This window comes from Podarcis raffonei, chromosome 15 (genome assembly GCF_027172205.1).
Source record: "Podarcis raffonei isolate rPodRaf1 chromosome 15, rPodRaf1.pri, whole genome shotgun sequence".
NCBI lineage: Eukaryota > Metazoa > Chordata > Lepidosauria > Squamata > Lacertidae > Podarcis > Podarcis raffonei.
Window position 1 is genome coordinate 29,197,077 of NC_070616.1, and position 16,163 is coordinate 29,213,239.

The 16,163-nt window shown below is 48.7% G+C and overlaps 1 protein-coding gene across 3 annotated transcripts in view; it reads left to right on the plus strand.

The window, feature by feature from the left end:
- BCL9L (BCL9 like) overlaps positions 1 to 16,163 on the plus strand; it is a 39,696-nt gene that overhangs the window by 15,880 nt on the left and 7,653 nt on the right. For 2 of the 3 annotated variants that reach the window (XM_053367080.1, XM_053367081.1), the window contains exons 2-5: positions 13,111 to 13,492; positions 13,777 to 13,902; positions 14,970 to 15,168; positions 15,594 to 15,678. In XM_053367080.1, coding sequence (XP_053223055.1) covers positions 13,189 to 13,492; positions 13,777 to 13,902; positions 14,970 to 15,168; positions 15,594 to 15,678 — 714 coding nt within the window. In that variant the 5' untranslated portion in view covers positions 13,111 to 13,188. The remainder of the gene's footprint in view (positions 1 to 13,110; positions 13,493 to 13,776; positions 13,903 to 14,969; positions 15,169 to 15,593; positions 15,679 to 16,163) is intronic. The other variant, XM_053367082.1, reaches the window with a different exon arrangement.

Genomic DNA, 16,163 nt, shown 5'->3' on the forward strand with positions numbered 1-16,163 from the left:
CACTTCATCCAATGATCAAGTGGACACAAAAAAGCTTATGCCACAGTATGTCTGTTAGGCTTTAAGGTGCCACAGAATAGGGCTGGGCGATACCTGGTTTTCAGCATCATGATATATCACTTGCTAAACATTGCAATATACCAATATATTACACTGTCTGAAATAAGGATGGAGTTATGTAGAGGCATTGGGTGGCTTTGCGGTTTTTCCCCACATCGTGATTTTTGCATAGTGTGCTCGCGTACACACACATAATAACTCGTGATATATTGCCAGGTCAAATATTATGAAACCAATATCATGATATGGACTTCAGACCAGTTTTGAACGATATATCAATATATCCCCCAGCCCTACCACTCCGGGTCTGTAGAATAGCAAGTGTGGGTCACCTCTCTCACTGGCTCTGTGCTGTTCTGGGTCTGAACTCCACTATTTTTTTCTGCACCTTACAAAGGGTTCTGTTGTCTATTGATAGCCTAGTGTCTGGGCAATTGTGGGGGTGCTCTTAACTCTCCCCAGCTCCTTTTGTTATGGGTTCAAAAGCTATTGGCCCAGAGCAGCTCCACACACTCAAGTAAACAAGGAGGACCTGCCCCTTATTGCACAAGACTTTCAGTTGAGAAGTGTGTGTTAGGAAATGTTGCTGGCAGGAGTGAGAAAAAAATCCTTGGCACCCGGACGACTCCTCAGAGGGGTGGGGGGGGGTGGGATGCTGGCACCCGGGACTCTGGAAGCCTTTATGGCCCTGGCTTCAGGGAAGTTTGCACGAGGAAGCAGAGACAGTTTCTTAAAGCAGACCAGCCTCATTCCTTAAAACTTGGGAGAATTCTCTTGGACTGTGATGTGGAAGCATCAACAATATGATCCTTGTATGAGCAAACTGCGGGAACTTTGCTAAATATTAATTCTCTCCAGGCGGAGTTTTCACCTGATTAGCATGTGTAAAGACTCCCAAAACGCTGCAGCAGTGTGTTACCATCTCTCTGTTGGAGCAGCGGACAATAACGACCATTCAGACCGAAATTGAAGTGTGAGCTGCTTGGGGTGTGTGTGTGTGTGTGTGTGTGTGTGTGTGTGTGTGATGGTGGGTTTGTTCTGGAGGGGCCGCACAAAAGGAACTTCCCCCAATAGGGTCCCAGGAACAAAGTGCCAGGCTGCCTAGCAGACCTTTCCCTTCACTCACTCCCCCCACCCCCCCGTAAGTGTGTGCTTGTGTCTGTGTGGTGGGAATAAATGATTAAATTAAAAACAAAACTTTACGCTTCAACTGTGTCATAGCGGTGGTTTTAAAAATAAACAGGCTCAAGGTGAAATCTAAATTTAATGCAGAATGTTGAAGCCTGCCATTACCTTACCTGCTTAAAAACCCCGTGGCCCTCTATGCAGCATGGACTGTGTGGCTGTTTTGCTTTCCCCTTCCTTTCCTTTCTCACATAAAAAAAAATAAATAAAGGAGGGAAACCATCTGAATCTCAGAGGCCAATTATTCCGTGCATCCTCCAGCATAGGTCTTGTATTGTTACCGTTTGATTACTATATGGGACGGATCCCTCTTGGTTCCCCTGGGATCCAAGCCAGGCACTTCAGGATCAAGTGCTCCAACCTGGAATGCTTGGCTACTTGATCTCTGTAGCGCTTGTCAAATGCTGTGGGTTAAACCACTGAGCCTAGGGCTTGCCGATCAGAAGGTCGAGTCCCCGTGTCGGGGTGAGCTCCCATTGCTCGGTCCCAGCTCCTGCCAACCTAGCAGCTCAGAAAAGCACGAAGTGCAAGTAGATAAATAGGTACCACTCTGGCAGGAAGGTAAACAGCATTTCCGTGAGCTCTGGTTCGCCAGAAGCAGGTTAGTCATACTAGCCACATGACCCGAAAGCTGTACGCCGGCTCCCTCGGCCTGTAAAGCGAGATGAGCGCCGCAACCCCAGAGTCATCTGTGACTGGACCTAACAGTCAGGGGTCCCTTTACCTTTTACCCACTAAAAAGAACAGGGGTTTCCTAGCCACTTTGTGTAGAAACACTCTTCTCAGTAAGGAGCAGTGTGACTCGCTTTGGGAAATTCTGGTTGAAATAGTGATGTGTCTCTTTCTCCTTCTGGGTGCAAGCATCTTGCTGTGGGGTATGCGATTTCAACGGGGAAAATACCCAAAGGCAGAAGAGCAAAGCAGCCCCCCACCCCTTCCTCTGCTCAGAACCCCCCCAAAAAAAGCTAAAGAGAGGCAGTTCTGACCTTTAGCTTTCAAGTAAGCAAGAGGCCTCTCTTGTAGGTGGGTTGGGGCCCCCCAAAACGAAATCTATCTATTTCCCAATTCCCACCTCCATCTCTCCTCTGACTCAATATAATTTTGATGGGGGGGCAGGGTGGGAGCTGCATGGTGCTGCCTTTCCAGAGCCTGTGATGGATTTGGGTCATCCTGGGTGCCAAGTCTTGCTCAGGAGTAAGCATCAGGGTGGATAAAAATGATTTTTTAAATAAAAAAATCAGATTTTTCAAATTTAAATTGGAATTTTTTTAATTTAAATTGGATTTTAAAAATTAAATGCTTTTGGAGGAAAAATCTTTCTAAAGATAATTTTCTATTTAAGTTACATTATAGTCCAAAGGCTATTCACCATGAAATGAGGATTTGTTTTAAGTTTTTCATGTATGCTAAAACTCAGTCTAAGTTTTTTTTTTAATTGTTTAACCACATCAGTTAAAAAACATGGATACATGTGCCATTAGGTTATTGTTTTAGTTAAAAAAATTGTTTAAATTGTTATTAAGTAAATGATTGTTTCCCCCCTTCCAATAAAGTACAGCAGAAAAGTTGTCCAAATATAAACTTATTAAACCACACAATAATTTCATAATTATCTGTCTATGTATTTCTAATAGCATAACCAAATCAGTAATTTCTGATGTAGCTGTAAAAGCTACTCTTTGGGATAAATTGATTATTCCAAAAATGAAACCTTCACCTGGTTGTAAATATTATACCAACAAGAATCAGTCTTTCTGCAAAAAAATGATTTAAATCAAGTCTTACTGACTAGCGATTTAAATCAATTTAAATCAAATCCACCCTGGTAGGCATGTTCTCTGTGGCCATATGTTGGCACTGGAAATGGGCATGTGAGTACCCCTCTGGCCTTTTGCAGACACTGGTCAGAAAGTACTTTCCAGCATCTCCTGCCTGATGCCTGCTGGCTCCCTTAGAAAGCACTTGCACAGCATGGGACCCACTGGAAGGAACAAGCTACCTGCTGCCAGCCATTTGTTTGAGGCCTGGCAATAGCTTGGTGCTGAGGAGCAGAATCAGGTGGCTTATTGACCCAGTGCATCACTGGTTGTGCTGGCAGGTTTAGAATAATGCTTTCTTAGGTGAGGGGAAGACTGTGGGTCTGTCTGGTTGGGCCCTTGGAAAGCCAGTGGGGTGTTGTGACTAGAAAAGGAGAGCCTTAGGCTCAAATGCTCACTCAGGTGTGAAGCTGACAGGCTGATCTCGGGCAGACATGCTCTTTCGGGCTTGCCTACCTTACAGGGTTGCTGTGAGAACAACAACAGCAACCGAACCACGTACCTCATTTAGAGCCCTGCAGAGGAAAGGCAGAATACAAATGCAGTAAATATTATTACTTTGCACATCTTGAAGGCAGCAGCCTCAGGGAAGGGGGGGGGGAAGGCTGTTGCAAAGTACAGTGGCCTAAGTTTGCTTTTTTTGTAAATTTCTCTGTTTTCAAAATATTTCTCTTGCGAGGGAAGAAGTGGCGTAGAAGCTGTTGCATCAGCTGACCTGTAAACAGTTTGCTTGTATAGGGAGGGTTCAAAGACTTCTGAGTATCTCAGTTCTTACCCGTGCCCTCGAAATAAATAAAGCAAATCTGAATGATGTTATGAAATAAGGGGGGGGCAGTTTTAAAGCTTGCTTGCAGGCACGACCCGAGGAAGCCACAGAATTTGGAACCAGTTTGAGAGGGAGGAGATTAAATATTGCCACTGGTCCCGGCCCATCACTAGGAGGTGCAAGGACTGTAGGGCAGCAGAGAGGATTCTTATGTTCTCTTCCTTACCAAAACACCAACCATTGTCTAAAAGTTCTTATGCCAAAAGATGTAGGGAGCTGCCAGTGTTCTTCCAGTTTGGGTCAGCGGGTGTTGTACTACAACTCCTGTCATTCCTAGCCAGCTTAGCCCCAGTGGTCAGAGTTGATGGGACTTGTAGTCCCAACGGGGTCCCAAGGTTGAGGATCACTGGTGTATAGGTCAGTCACCACTTGTGGAAATGAGTGCAGCCTGACTATCTTGCTTAGGAGCAGTTTGGGGCCTTGAATGGTTAATTCCAGAGCTGCGGTTCCCCAAATGGGAGGGGAGCCTCACTCCCAGGGGAGGCAGACAGTTGCCAGGGGAGGGCATGGGTTTCTCCCACCATACAGCAAGAACAGGCCCTGCATCACAGCACAAACTTGCCCTTCATCACACCAGTCCTTACTCTCAAAACAAATTATGTGCCCCACTTAGGAATTATGAATATTAAGCAGTGTATAAATACTTGAAGTAACTAAAATGGGGAGAGGCGCCCTGCCTCCTTTAAGTTGGTTGTCTTTGCTGAAAGGTAATGGGGGGAGGGAATTATCTTCTGCTTTAGACAAGGGGGGGGGACACGGGTGGCGCTGTGGGTTAAAACACAGAGTCTAGGACTTGCCAATCAGAAGGTCGGTGGTTCGAATCCCCATGATGGCGTCCCTGCTCCTGCCAACCTAGCATTTCGAAAGCACGTCAAAGTGCAAGTAGATAAATAGGTACCGCTCCAGCGGGAAGGTAAACGGCATTTCTGTGCGCTGCTCTGGTTCGCCAGAAGCGGCTTAGTCATGCTGTCTGCAGACAAACGCCAGCTCCCTTGGCCAATAAAGCGAGATGAGCGCTACAACCCCAGAGTCGTCCGTGACTGGACCTAATGGTCAGGGGTCCCTTTACCTTTACCTTTTAGACAAGGGATGTGATACTGCCCTTATTGGGGTCTTGTCATTTAGCCCCCAAAGAAAGAAGAAAATAAACTCCCACAAGGAAAATAGGCAGGCAGGAAATAAGACTCTTTCTGTCTGGGCATCACGGGCCACTTGTGGTGCGGAGAGGGATGGCAAGCAGAGCAGCTTGATCTGCTAGGCTCTTGTTAGAAAGCCAGCCAGCATTTCTTTTGGGGGGGGGTACTGCTCCAATGGCCAGGGATGCTCTCATCAGCTTCACCTGCTCAAGTTGTCCCTCTGCAGAGCTGAATAGGAGAGAATCTCCTCCCACTAACCTGAAGAAATGTTCGTTGAGAAACGAAAGGGCTGCCTGTGTGTGATTGCAGCCTGGGCTTCCTTCCTGGTGGGAAAGAGAGGCTGCCAAGGAGTATCCTGGAATGGGCAGCCGGGGTGTGTGTGTGCAAGGGGGGGAGGGCTCCTTTGTGTGGCTCGCAGATGCTTCATCCTGGGCCTGTGCAATTAGGTCCCTGTACTGGCCTTGCCCTCTGTTCTGTCCTTTGAACAAGCAATGCAAGTTATAACAAGGAAACGGTAGCAAGGAGTAGTATCCAGTGATGCTTTATGCAGAGCAGACACATTGAAATTAATGTACTTAAATTGGACCTGTATTCATAGAGTCATAGAATAGTAGACTTGGAAGGGACTCTGAGGATCATCCAGTCCAACCCCCGCTCCCCTTAGCAATGCAGGAATATACAGCTGTCCCTTACGGGGATGGAACCTGCAACCTTGGCGTTATCAGCACCCACGCTCTAACCAACTGAGCTATCCAGGCGTTAAAGTAAACAAGGAATTATGTCCAGGATAGCTGAGTCAGCAGAGCCTGGTACTCTTCATCTCAGGGTTGTGGGTTCGTGCCCCAGTTTGGGCAAAAGTTTCCTGCATTGCAGTTCTGTGATTCTATATTGGGGAGGAAATACCCTGGCAGTTGGGATCCTTTTGCTTCTCATTTTTACAGGATTTATGTTTTTTTATGTTTATGCTTTTCCTTATCAAAGTTTCAGGGTGGCTAGTGGCAAAAACATACCCCATTTTTTAAAAAAAGTTTTATTTTTATTTTATTTTTAAAGGGTGAGAAAAGTACATACAACATCTCTGTTTTCAATTCTTAAGAGTCCTTTATTCAATGTGAGACACTAACTGTTATAGTCAGTAGATATGAGGTCAGGAGAGAAGAGTTTTTGAACAAGATAGCAAAACCGAGTAATGCCAATCCATTGAAACAGCAGGTGAAAGCAAACAACAAAATCTGCATAAGAACGTAAAACAAGCCCATCTAGTCTAGCATCTTGTTCTCACGGCAGCTAGCCAGGTACATAAGCAGGACCTGAGCACAAGAGGTGCCTGCTGGATTTAGAAGGCGATTGGGCCGGATCCGGCCCCTGGGGCTGTAGTTTGCCTACTCATGCTCCAAATTGTGGAGGAAGAACATTGCCATTTCGGCTAGTAGCCGTCGATAGCTTTATCATCCAGCCTATACTTTTTTAAAAAAGAGGAAAGATCCCATTTAAACACAGTGTTAAAATACTGCCTCTTCTCTTTTTAATGAAATACCTTTCTAGTGGTGTCTCAAAATGTTTTGGTATTTTTAAGTACCTTGTTATGAAGGACACAAAATATGCGGAGTTGAGGCAAGCTGGCTAAATCTGGTGGAGCAGCAATATGGAAGCAATGAACATCCTGTGGACTTCTGGCAAGAGAGATGCATTCTGCAGGGGAGGGGGGCTCTCAGAGGCCACTCTTAGTCCTGGGGAAACAGATTCAGAGTTTGTAATGCAAGGAGGTGTCCGTGTTCTTCTTGGAACCGGAAACCAAGGGTTTAAAAAGACTGGGGTGTTGGGGGGGGTGTTAAGGAAAGCAGATAGGTTTTTTCTCCCTCTCTTGCCATATACTGGGTCATCCAGTGAAAAGGGACCAGCAGGAGATCTGGGATAGACAAATGAAATAATCTCTTTCCATGACCTGCCCAGTTAATAAACACATCTCCACGTGGAAATGGTCTCTGGCCTAGGTGGTCTAAGAAAGGGAATAGACATGTTCAGGAAGGAGGAGAAAGGTATTTCAGGGACTATTACTATGCGAAACCTCCTTGTTCAGAGGCAGTCTATCTGAATGCAAGTTGCTGCAACTGGGGGGAGAGGCTGCTGGGCTTCCCAGTGGCATCTAGTTGGCTAAAGTGGTAAAGAGGTTGCCGGCAATTTCTCTTAACTGTTTCTTTCTTTGCTCTGGCGTTGGCCTGATGAAGCCTCTCCCTGCCCTTGGGTCGATCTTTGTGGCATAGTGGGTGGCTGCCCAAAGGAGCCTTGTTAAGCCAGCTGCTCAAGTGTCCCTAGTCTTGGCTGGCAGGGTACTTGTACTTCCATACTACAGCAGCAACTGTCCCTGGTGCTTCCTTTCCAAGAGAAAGAACCACCCAGATTGGCAGAGCCCCTGAACATCCCCTCTGGGTTGCCTTTACACCTGCCTACCCAGTGGGAGCCGGGTGGCACTGTGGGTTAAACCACAGAGCCTAGGATTTTCCGATCAGAAGGTCGGCGGTTCGAATCCCTGTGATGGGGTGAGCTCCTGTTGCTCGGTCCCTGCTCCTGCCCACCTAGCAGTTTGAAAGCACATCAAAGTGCAAGTAGATAAATAGGTACCACTCCAGCGGGAAGGTAAACAGCTTTTCTGTGCGCTGCTCTGGTTCGCCAGAAGCGGCTTAGTCATGCTGGCCACGTGACCTGGAAGCTGTACGCTGGCTCCCTCGGCCAATAAAGCAAGATAAGCGCCAGAACCCCAGAATCGGCCACGACTGGACCTAATGGTCAGGGGTCCTTTTTACCCAGTGGACCTAATCTCCCTGCAGCAGGATGCTGAGTGCCATAGCTGGAGCAATCATGGCTGCTGGAAGGAGCCAGGTGCCTTTGCAGGAGGCTGAGACTCCTTGGCTTATGTTATAACATGTCAGGGCAGGATCCTGTGTCACTCCCTGGAGGCCATTGTGGGTAGTAGACTGTAGCCGTGTCTTTGGGACATGTGGCTTTGCACGGAGGGAGTGTCTGCCTCTTTTCTTACCCACTAAGCTGAGATTTGCATGTTTCCCCTTTTGTGGAGTGTGCTGGGCTTGCTTCTTCCTCTGCCTTCAGCCAGTCCCCCAGAGTGGTTGTGCCCAGGCAGGGGAGTGCTCTCTGTGTGTTTCCTCCTTATCCTTTTTATAGCGCCCTGGCAAGTGCTGAATACTGCTGCGTGGGCAGGGGTGGATACGGGCATGTGGACACACACAGAAGCAGGCTCTGCCATGCACGCTGGCTTGGCCGGCTAGTGCTCAGTGTGTGGTTGGTTGCAGGGTGCTGAGAATCAACAGACTAGCCTTGGAAGTTGCACAAGAGTTCTGGGTGCTGAGCAGCTGGTTGCCATTGCTCCAGTACATGTGGGACCGAACTGCTGATGTCCAATACTTAAAGGTGTATTTATTTCAGGGTGGATAAAAATCAATGATTTTTTTTATTAAAAACCCAGTTTTTTATTTATTTAAATCAGATTTTATTTTATTTAAATCGGATTTTTCAAATAAAACGCTTTTGGGGGGAAAATCTTTCTAAAGATCGTTTTCTATTTAAGTTACATTATAGTCCAAAGGCTATTCATTAGGAGATAAGGATTTGTTTTAAGTTTGTCATGTGTGCTAAAACTCAGTCTAAGGTGTTTTTTTTAAAAAAAAATTGTTTAACCACATCAGTTAACAAACATGGATACATATGCTATAATGTTATTGTTTTGAATAAATTGTTTAAATTGTTATTAAGGAAATGATTTGTTTTTCTCCTTCCAATAAAGTACAGCAGAAAAGTTGTCCAAATATAAACAGTTAACTTATTAAACCCTACAATAATTTCATAGTTATCTATGTATTTCTAAAAGCATAACCAAATCAGTAATTCTTGATATAACTGTAAAAACTACTCTGAAAATTGCTTATTCAAAAAAATGAAACCTTCATCTGGTTGTAAATATTAAGGTTATACCAGCAAGAATGAGTCATTTCTGTAAAAAAATATGATTTAAATCAAGTCTTACTGACTAGTGATTTAAATCGTGATTTAAATCAAATCCACCCTGATTTATTTATGCAATGCACCTTTCCTTTCTGGGTCCTGCAAACGCTTTTATGATCAGTGTCTGGGCAGGTTCTCAGCTATGTTATTGAGCTGCAGCTCCAGCATCGTTTACTCCTTCCCCGTTCACCAGTTACACAAGGGGTACACTCCCACCCGCTCCCCCATTTGTCTTCCAGCAGCCCAACAAGATGCCTCCTTCAGGATCCATCTTCAACTGAAGTTCTTCAGCTTGAGGCAAAGGGTTTGCAAAAGCAATTTCATTTCATTTTTCATTTCACTTTTTATTTGTATACCCCTTTCTTGTTTTACTATACTACAAGGCAGTTTGCAAGCTAAAGAAACAACAACATAGGCAGCAAAGATAATAACACCTAATAACAATCTGATCCAATACAAAAAAAAAACCATAATGAAAACATAACTTTAAGATAAACAACTTAATGTTTGTCAATTAAAGCAATCCATTAGAACAGTAAAATTAAATATCAGCAGATAATAATTATAAACAGTTTACACTTAACAATTGCAATAAAGAATTACTAAACTATAATCAATAAAAAATAACAGTAAGTCACAATGCATAAAATACTACAAAACCATGTAAAAGGGTCAAATTGAGAAACAAGGACCATTGTTTACCTTGTAGTTGAGGAATCTGTTCTTTAATCCAGGCCTTAATTTTCCCCAGTACATATCAGGACCGGCCCTCTGAGCAATTTTCAATACTACCATGAAGTCCTGAAATATTTGCAATAGTGTTTTCAAGTACCTCTGAACATGTCCAGAGTGCCTGCCGACACCCATAGCCTTAACCTGTCCCCACCTGCTCAGATCCAAGAAGCAGCAGTCCCAGCCATTCCAAGCTAGCAGATCTGCCTCTGGGGAGACTGAGTGGAGCCCATTGCCTTTGAGGTTCATGAGGAGAACTTCGGAAAGTTCACTGCCCCACAGAAGCCATTAAACGTTGGCTCCCTCCCCACCCAACAACCAGCCAACAATTGATGTCCAATGACAGTAAATAGGAGGAACAACATTACCAATGACTGGGAAGAAATGGCGAGCCAGTGTGGTGTAGTGGTTAGAGTGTCAGACTGGGACTTGGGAGACCAGGGTTCAAATCCCCACTTGGCCATGAAGCATAACCTTTGGACCAGTCACTGCCTTTCAGCTGCCTCAAAGGGTTGTTGTGGGGTTTAATAATAATAATAATTTATATCCCGCCCATCTGGCTGGGCTTCCCCAGCCACTCTGGGCGGCTTCCAACAAAATATTAAAATACTGTAATACATCAAACATTAAAAGCTCCCCTAAACAGGGCTGCCTTCAGATGTCTTCTAAAAGTCTGCTAGTTGTTCTCTTTGACATCTGGTGGGAGGGCATTCCACAGGGCGGGCGCCACTACCGAGAAGGCCCTCTGCCTGGTTCCCTGTAACTTGGCTTCTCGCAGTGAGGGAACCGCCAGAAGGCCCTGGGCGCTGGACCTCAGTGTCCGGGTAGAACGATGGGGGTGGAGACACTCCTTCAGGTATACTGGATAAATGAAGAAGCGAGAGAATCACGTGCACCACCTTCCCCTCCTTGGTTTGGGGTGGGCGTGGGGAAGGTGGAATATAAAATGCAGTAAATGTGAGTAGCACAAGAGGAATATGGAAGACCTTTGCCCAGAGAAATGAGAAGCAAATGTACATGGCTGGGTTTTTCTGGGATGGGCTACCTGGGGTGGTTTTGAAAAGAAGGGCTGCAAAGGCACTGCCCCATGGAAAGACCTACCACCCGAAGGCTGAACTTAGGGGGAGAGGGGGAGCGATTGCACTGGCAGGCTGTTAACCCTGGCAACTTGGGTGTCACAAATGCGGGAGCTGTGCTGTGGGCAGCCTTATAGACTGGGTGGGGAGGGGCCGGATTGGCGGCTTCCTGTGACCCTTCTTGTTTAACCAGTTCAGGCCAAGAGGTGGTGATCATACCATGCATATGCCATGAAAGCTGGGTTAGAACATGGTGCTCATAACACCAAGGTTGCAGGTTCGATCCCCGTGTGGGATGGCTGCATAGTCCTACATTGCAGGGGGTGTGGGAATAGATAAACCTCGGGGTCCGTTCCAACTCTACAATTCTATGATTCTGTGTGTGCATGGTAGAACTGGAAGCCTCCGGGCACAGATGCCACCTGTTGCCCTCCTGCTATAGGGCCCTGTGGCATGTGTGCATAGCCTTGGGTTACTCTTCCTGCTCCTCCACAACTTGCAGCGGTGAGCGTGCGCCCTCTGTGTTATCTGCGTCTGCCCCAGGTGAGAGCCCATGTGTTGCCTGGGGGCATCTCAGGCCTTTGGCCACATCCTGTTCCCCACCAAGGCAGACTTCGCAGCAGGCAAGCTCCTCTCTCCTCCCCCTACTCTGCATGTGTCTGTCCCCCCCCCCCCCCGCCAGGCAGGCTCTTGTGCTGGGCAGGCCTGGGTTAGGCAGCATGGAAATAAATCTCTCCTGGTGTGGAACGAAAGGGGTATAAATATCCCGGGAGTGATGTGATCTTTCCAGCTGCTATTAATAGGCCCCCAGAGACTGAGCCAGCCAGTGCGACAGGCTGACACTTAAAGGGACAGCGGCTCCCCTCCTTCCCTCCCTCCCGGATTGCAGGCAGAGAATTAATCTTCATCCCTGCCTCTGGGATTGCCACCATCAGATGGGAGTTAGAGATGGGCGCTGGTCAAGGGGAGGAATGAAGGGGCTGGCCAGGCAATGCTGCTGTCCCAAATTAAACTTTTCGCAGGCATGGAAGTGTTGACTGCCTGGGTGCCCTCTGGTCTCAGCTAGCTAGCGGGCATTGCTTCACCTGTAGGAATGAGTGCACTGGGTTCTTCAACTGTGGGTCTGGCACGGTGCCCATACATGTATGTCCCAAGGAAGCTATTCCATTCCTCTGTCGTGTCTCGGTGTGCTTGCCTGGTGGCACTGAGTTGGCAACCCTGGAGAGAGGGAGAGCAGTTCCATTCCCACGGCTGCCTCTGGCAGACTCCCTGGCAAGGGCAGCACGTTGGAGGGGAGGAACAACCGGCTGCTGAATCACAGAGAAATGGTAGGCCAAGGAGCCTGCTGCCTCTCCTGGAAGCAATAGGAAAACAATGCAGGCCCTTCCAAAACATCCACATCGTTTTCCATAAAGATCTAGCTCTGTTCCTCTGGAACTGGCTGAAGCTGTGCAAGTGCTTCTTTGCCAGCGCCTGGGGTTAGTAATGGGCTGCATGACGGTCAATGAGCTAAACCTAAATGCCAACAAAGCAGAGATACAGTGGTACCTCAGGTTAAGTACTTAATTCGTTCCAGAGGTCCGTTCTTAACTTGAAACTGTTCTTAACCTGCAAGCACCACTTTAGCTAATGGGGCCTCCTGCTGCCGCCGCGCCGCCGGAGCACGATTTCTGTTCTCATCCTGAAGCAAAGTTCTTAACCCGAGGTACTATTTCTGGGTTAGCGGAGTCTGTAACCTGAAGCGTATGTAACCTGAAGCGTATGTAACCCGAGGCACTACTGTACTGTGGATTGGTGGTTCCCATGTCTGGGAACTGGAGGGTTGGTCTCTTCTGGATGGGCTTACACACTCCTTGAAGGATCAGTCTCTTACTATCGTGTACTCCTTGACTTCCACCTGGTCACTGGCAGTACCTATGTCCACCTCCAGCTGATAGTTGGGCCACAGTGACTGGCCCATGCCTTTGTAACTTCTAGACTTGACTACTGTAATGCAGTCTATTTAGGGCTGCCCGTGGAGATGGCTTGGTGATGGCTGCTATTGCAGGCTGAGTTGTGACTGTGAGAGTGTTAACTGTGTGGCAGCACAGTACCGTATAACCTTGGTCATGAAGGAACTGTTGTGGTAATTGGACTGGGCACTTAGGTGGCAGTCTGGTCTGATTCTGGACAGAGGCTAGCAGTGGTTGCTCTCGCTCCACCACCCCCAGCTCTGACCGCCATTTTTCTTCCTTTTCTCTTTTCCCCGCCCCCTTGCACAGGTGTTTTGCCCAACAGGAAGAAGCAGCAGGGACTTGGAGCTTCCTCCAGTGTCGCTGCCAGAAGCCTTAGCCAATCAAATGCACCCTGACAATAAACTGACCAATCATGGAAAGACAGGTAACAGCAGTGCCCAGCCCCAGCACCATAACGTGAGCCAAAGCCCCACCTGCAACCTGGGCACGAAGGGCGTGGGGGCAGGGAATCATGGTGGCAAAGCCAGCCAGCAAACTCCTGGCAACTCTGGACTGAAAACCAGCCAGCCTCCTGTGCCCGTCTTTGGGGCCTTGAAGGGCAAAGTGAAGCGAGAGCGGAGTGTCTCCGTGGACTCCGGAGAGCAGCGGCAGGAAGCCACCACTACCTCACTGGACAAGGAGCTGAAAGGTGAGGGGCCTGTTGGCTGGAGGGAGAACGGCAGGCTGGAGCCATCTCCGCAGTGCTGCCCCCTGCTGAGGGCTCCTGCCTCTGCCCAACTTGGCTCTGCCTTGCCTCTCTTCCAGGCCGGAGGGTGGGGGCAGGACCGGCAGGGGGGGCGTGGCCATTCCCTGGGTGCCACCTCCACTAACACCTGCCTGCTTACCTGCCTGCCGCTTTCCCCTCTCGCTGCGCAGTTGCCCCTCTGGGCCAGAGGAGCAGCGGGAGGCTCACGGCTCGTTCCTTCCTTGTAGGCGAAGTGGCCCCCCGGAGCAAGCGGCGCTGTGTGCTGGAAAGGAAGCAGCCCTACAGTGGGGACGAGTGGTGCTCTGGACCAGACAGCGAGGAGGAAGAGGAGAAGCCTCTCAGCAGCGCCCACAGTGAGTTGTCCTTGTCTCCCCATGTGTGTCTTGCATGTTCAGGTGTGCATGGGGAAATACTGGCCCCTAGTGGCTTAGAATGAGCCCAAAGGGCTGCTTGACTTGCAGCATTTTGAGCGTCGCTTACTCTGGGATTTGCATGTTTTGCTTCCTGAAACTGCAGTGAATTGACACCCCAGGACCTTTGCCCACAGCCCTTCAACGCAGTGGGCAGCAGCCCCGCCGGAGCACACACACAAACCATACATTTAAACTACACCCCTGCCCCAAGAATATTGGAAGCTGTAGTTTGGTCAGAGTGCCAGGAATTACAGCTCTTTGAGGGGTGAACTACAGTTTGCAGGATACTGTGAGTGGGGTGGGGGAAATGGACTTTAAACATATAGGGTTTTTCACAGCGTCCGTCCCCTCGGGTTCTTTGCGGCTGTTCAGTTTCTTCTTATTATGGAGCGCATTTATTACCGATATGCTGTTTTATTTATGCTAAAATTTTGGTCTCACTTTTCCGGTTGGGTGGAGAGGCGCAAAGCAACTAACTGGATTGTTGTACATATGAATTGTTACATAGGATTTTTAAAACAACAGCAACAACACAATAACAATAATCTGGTCATTAAAAGCAGCAAAGTAAATAACAGACACCCCTTGAAACAGACACACGCACAGCCATGACTTCCCATCTCCTTTCCTTTGGCCATTCTAGCCATTTCCTTAGTGAGAAGCCTCCCCGCCCTCATCTCCCCCAGCAAAGAGTGATCTGTGATAGCTGGAACCAGCACAATGTGAAATGCATGGGGGACAGGGAGGGATGGGAACCTTCTCTTGCCGTGTTCTTTTTGCAGGTGTGACCAGAAAATATCATCACATACTAGTTGGGGATTGAAATAAACTGGGAAGGAGGTTGAGCCTTCCCTCCACGCTGGTTCATGTGTGAACTCACTCCCTGGAACTCTAGCTGTGTCCAGGCTTCTCAGCTCCCTGTTCTGAGGTTCTCCTGCTGGACCCAACAGCTGACCAACAGCTCCTGCACTTGGCTTTCTAACTCCTCCTCTCCCCTTCCACTGCAGATTGTAATGTAGCGGAGTCGGCAATGACCGCGGCCTCGCAGCTGGGCCCGGGACCCAATCCGCTGCCAGCCTTGAGTGAGAGCAACGCGTCCGGCACGCCCCATGGCGCAACCCCTGGCCTTAGGTCAGACACCAGGAACAGTGGCGGGAAGCAGCCGTTGCAGTTTGTTTATGTCTTCACGACGCACCTCGCTAACACGTAAGCCTTCATGTGGCGGGTAGCCTTCCTCTACCCGTGGCTTCTCCTGTGGGCACAGCTTGGTGGGTGGCTTTCCAAAAAAACCCACTTCTGCCTAGAGCTTGTGCCCCTCTAAGCTTCTCCCCTCGGCTCCCCTCCCCTGTAGATGAGGCCTTGCGGCTCATGCTTCTCCCCAACGGAAATTGAAAGGTCCTCCAGCCCCATGGGGGCAGCGTAGAGTCAAAGGAAGCATTGCATTCCCTGGGACCCTCCCCCTTCCTCAGCCAAGGCATCCCTTCCTTTGCATTCAGGGACCCCGGTCACGGGTACCATCGGTGGGGAAACAGCAGGCAGGGCAAGGGGAGAGCCCAGGTTTCTTAACGGGATGCATGTGGGCAGAGCCGGCAAGATGTCTGCTTGATAGCCTCCCTTGTTTGTGCTTACAGGGCGGCAGAAGCTGTCCTTCAAGGCCGAGCGGACTCCATTCTGGGCTACCACCAGCAGCATGTGCCCCGGGCCAAGTTGGATCAGGTAGGAAAAGGATGGGGGCTCAGGTCTTCGGAACTGCTGAGGTCAGAGGTATCACGGTCCTGTTCACAGGCGATCGAAATCCTGGCATGGGACATCAGGACCGGGGGCAAGATGGCAGGGTGGGAGCAGGAACGGGGGTGCAGGAGCCAGGAGTCAGGAAGCCAAGAGTCCAAGGGTCAGAGAGCCGGGAGTCAAGAAGCCGAGGGTCAGGAAGCAAGGTATCACGAAGTCAGGGGTCTGAGGATCAAGAAGCAAGGAGTCATGAAGTCAAGGGTCCGAGGATCAAGAAGCAGGGAGTCAAGAAGCTAGGGTTCAAGGATCAGGAAGCAAGAAGCCAAACACAGCAAGGCAGGAAACATGTTGCTGTGGCAAAGAGCCGAAGGGAAATGCTGATGTTATATCCCTTCCCAGCTCTTGCCACCAGGTGCTGTGAGTTACCAGTCAGCCTCACCTGTGCGGCTGCGCCTTGCGTCTTCAGAACAAAC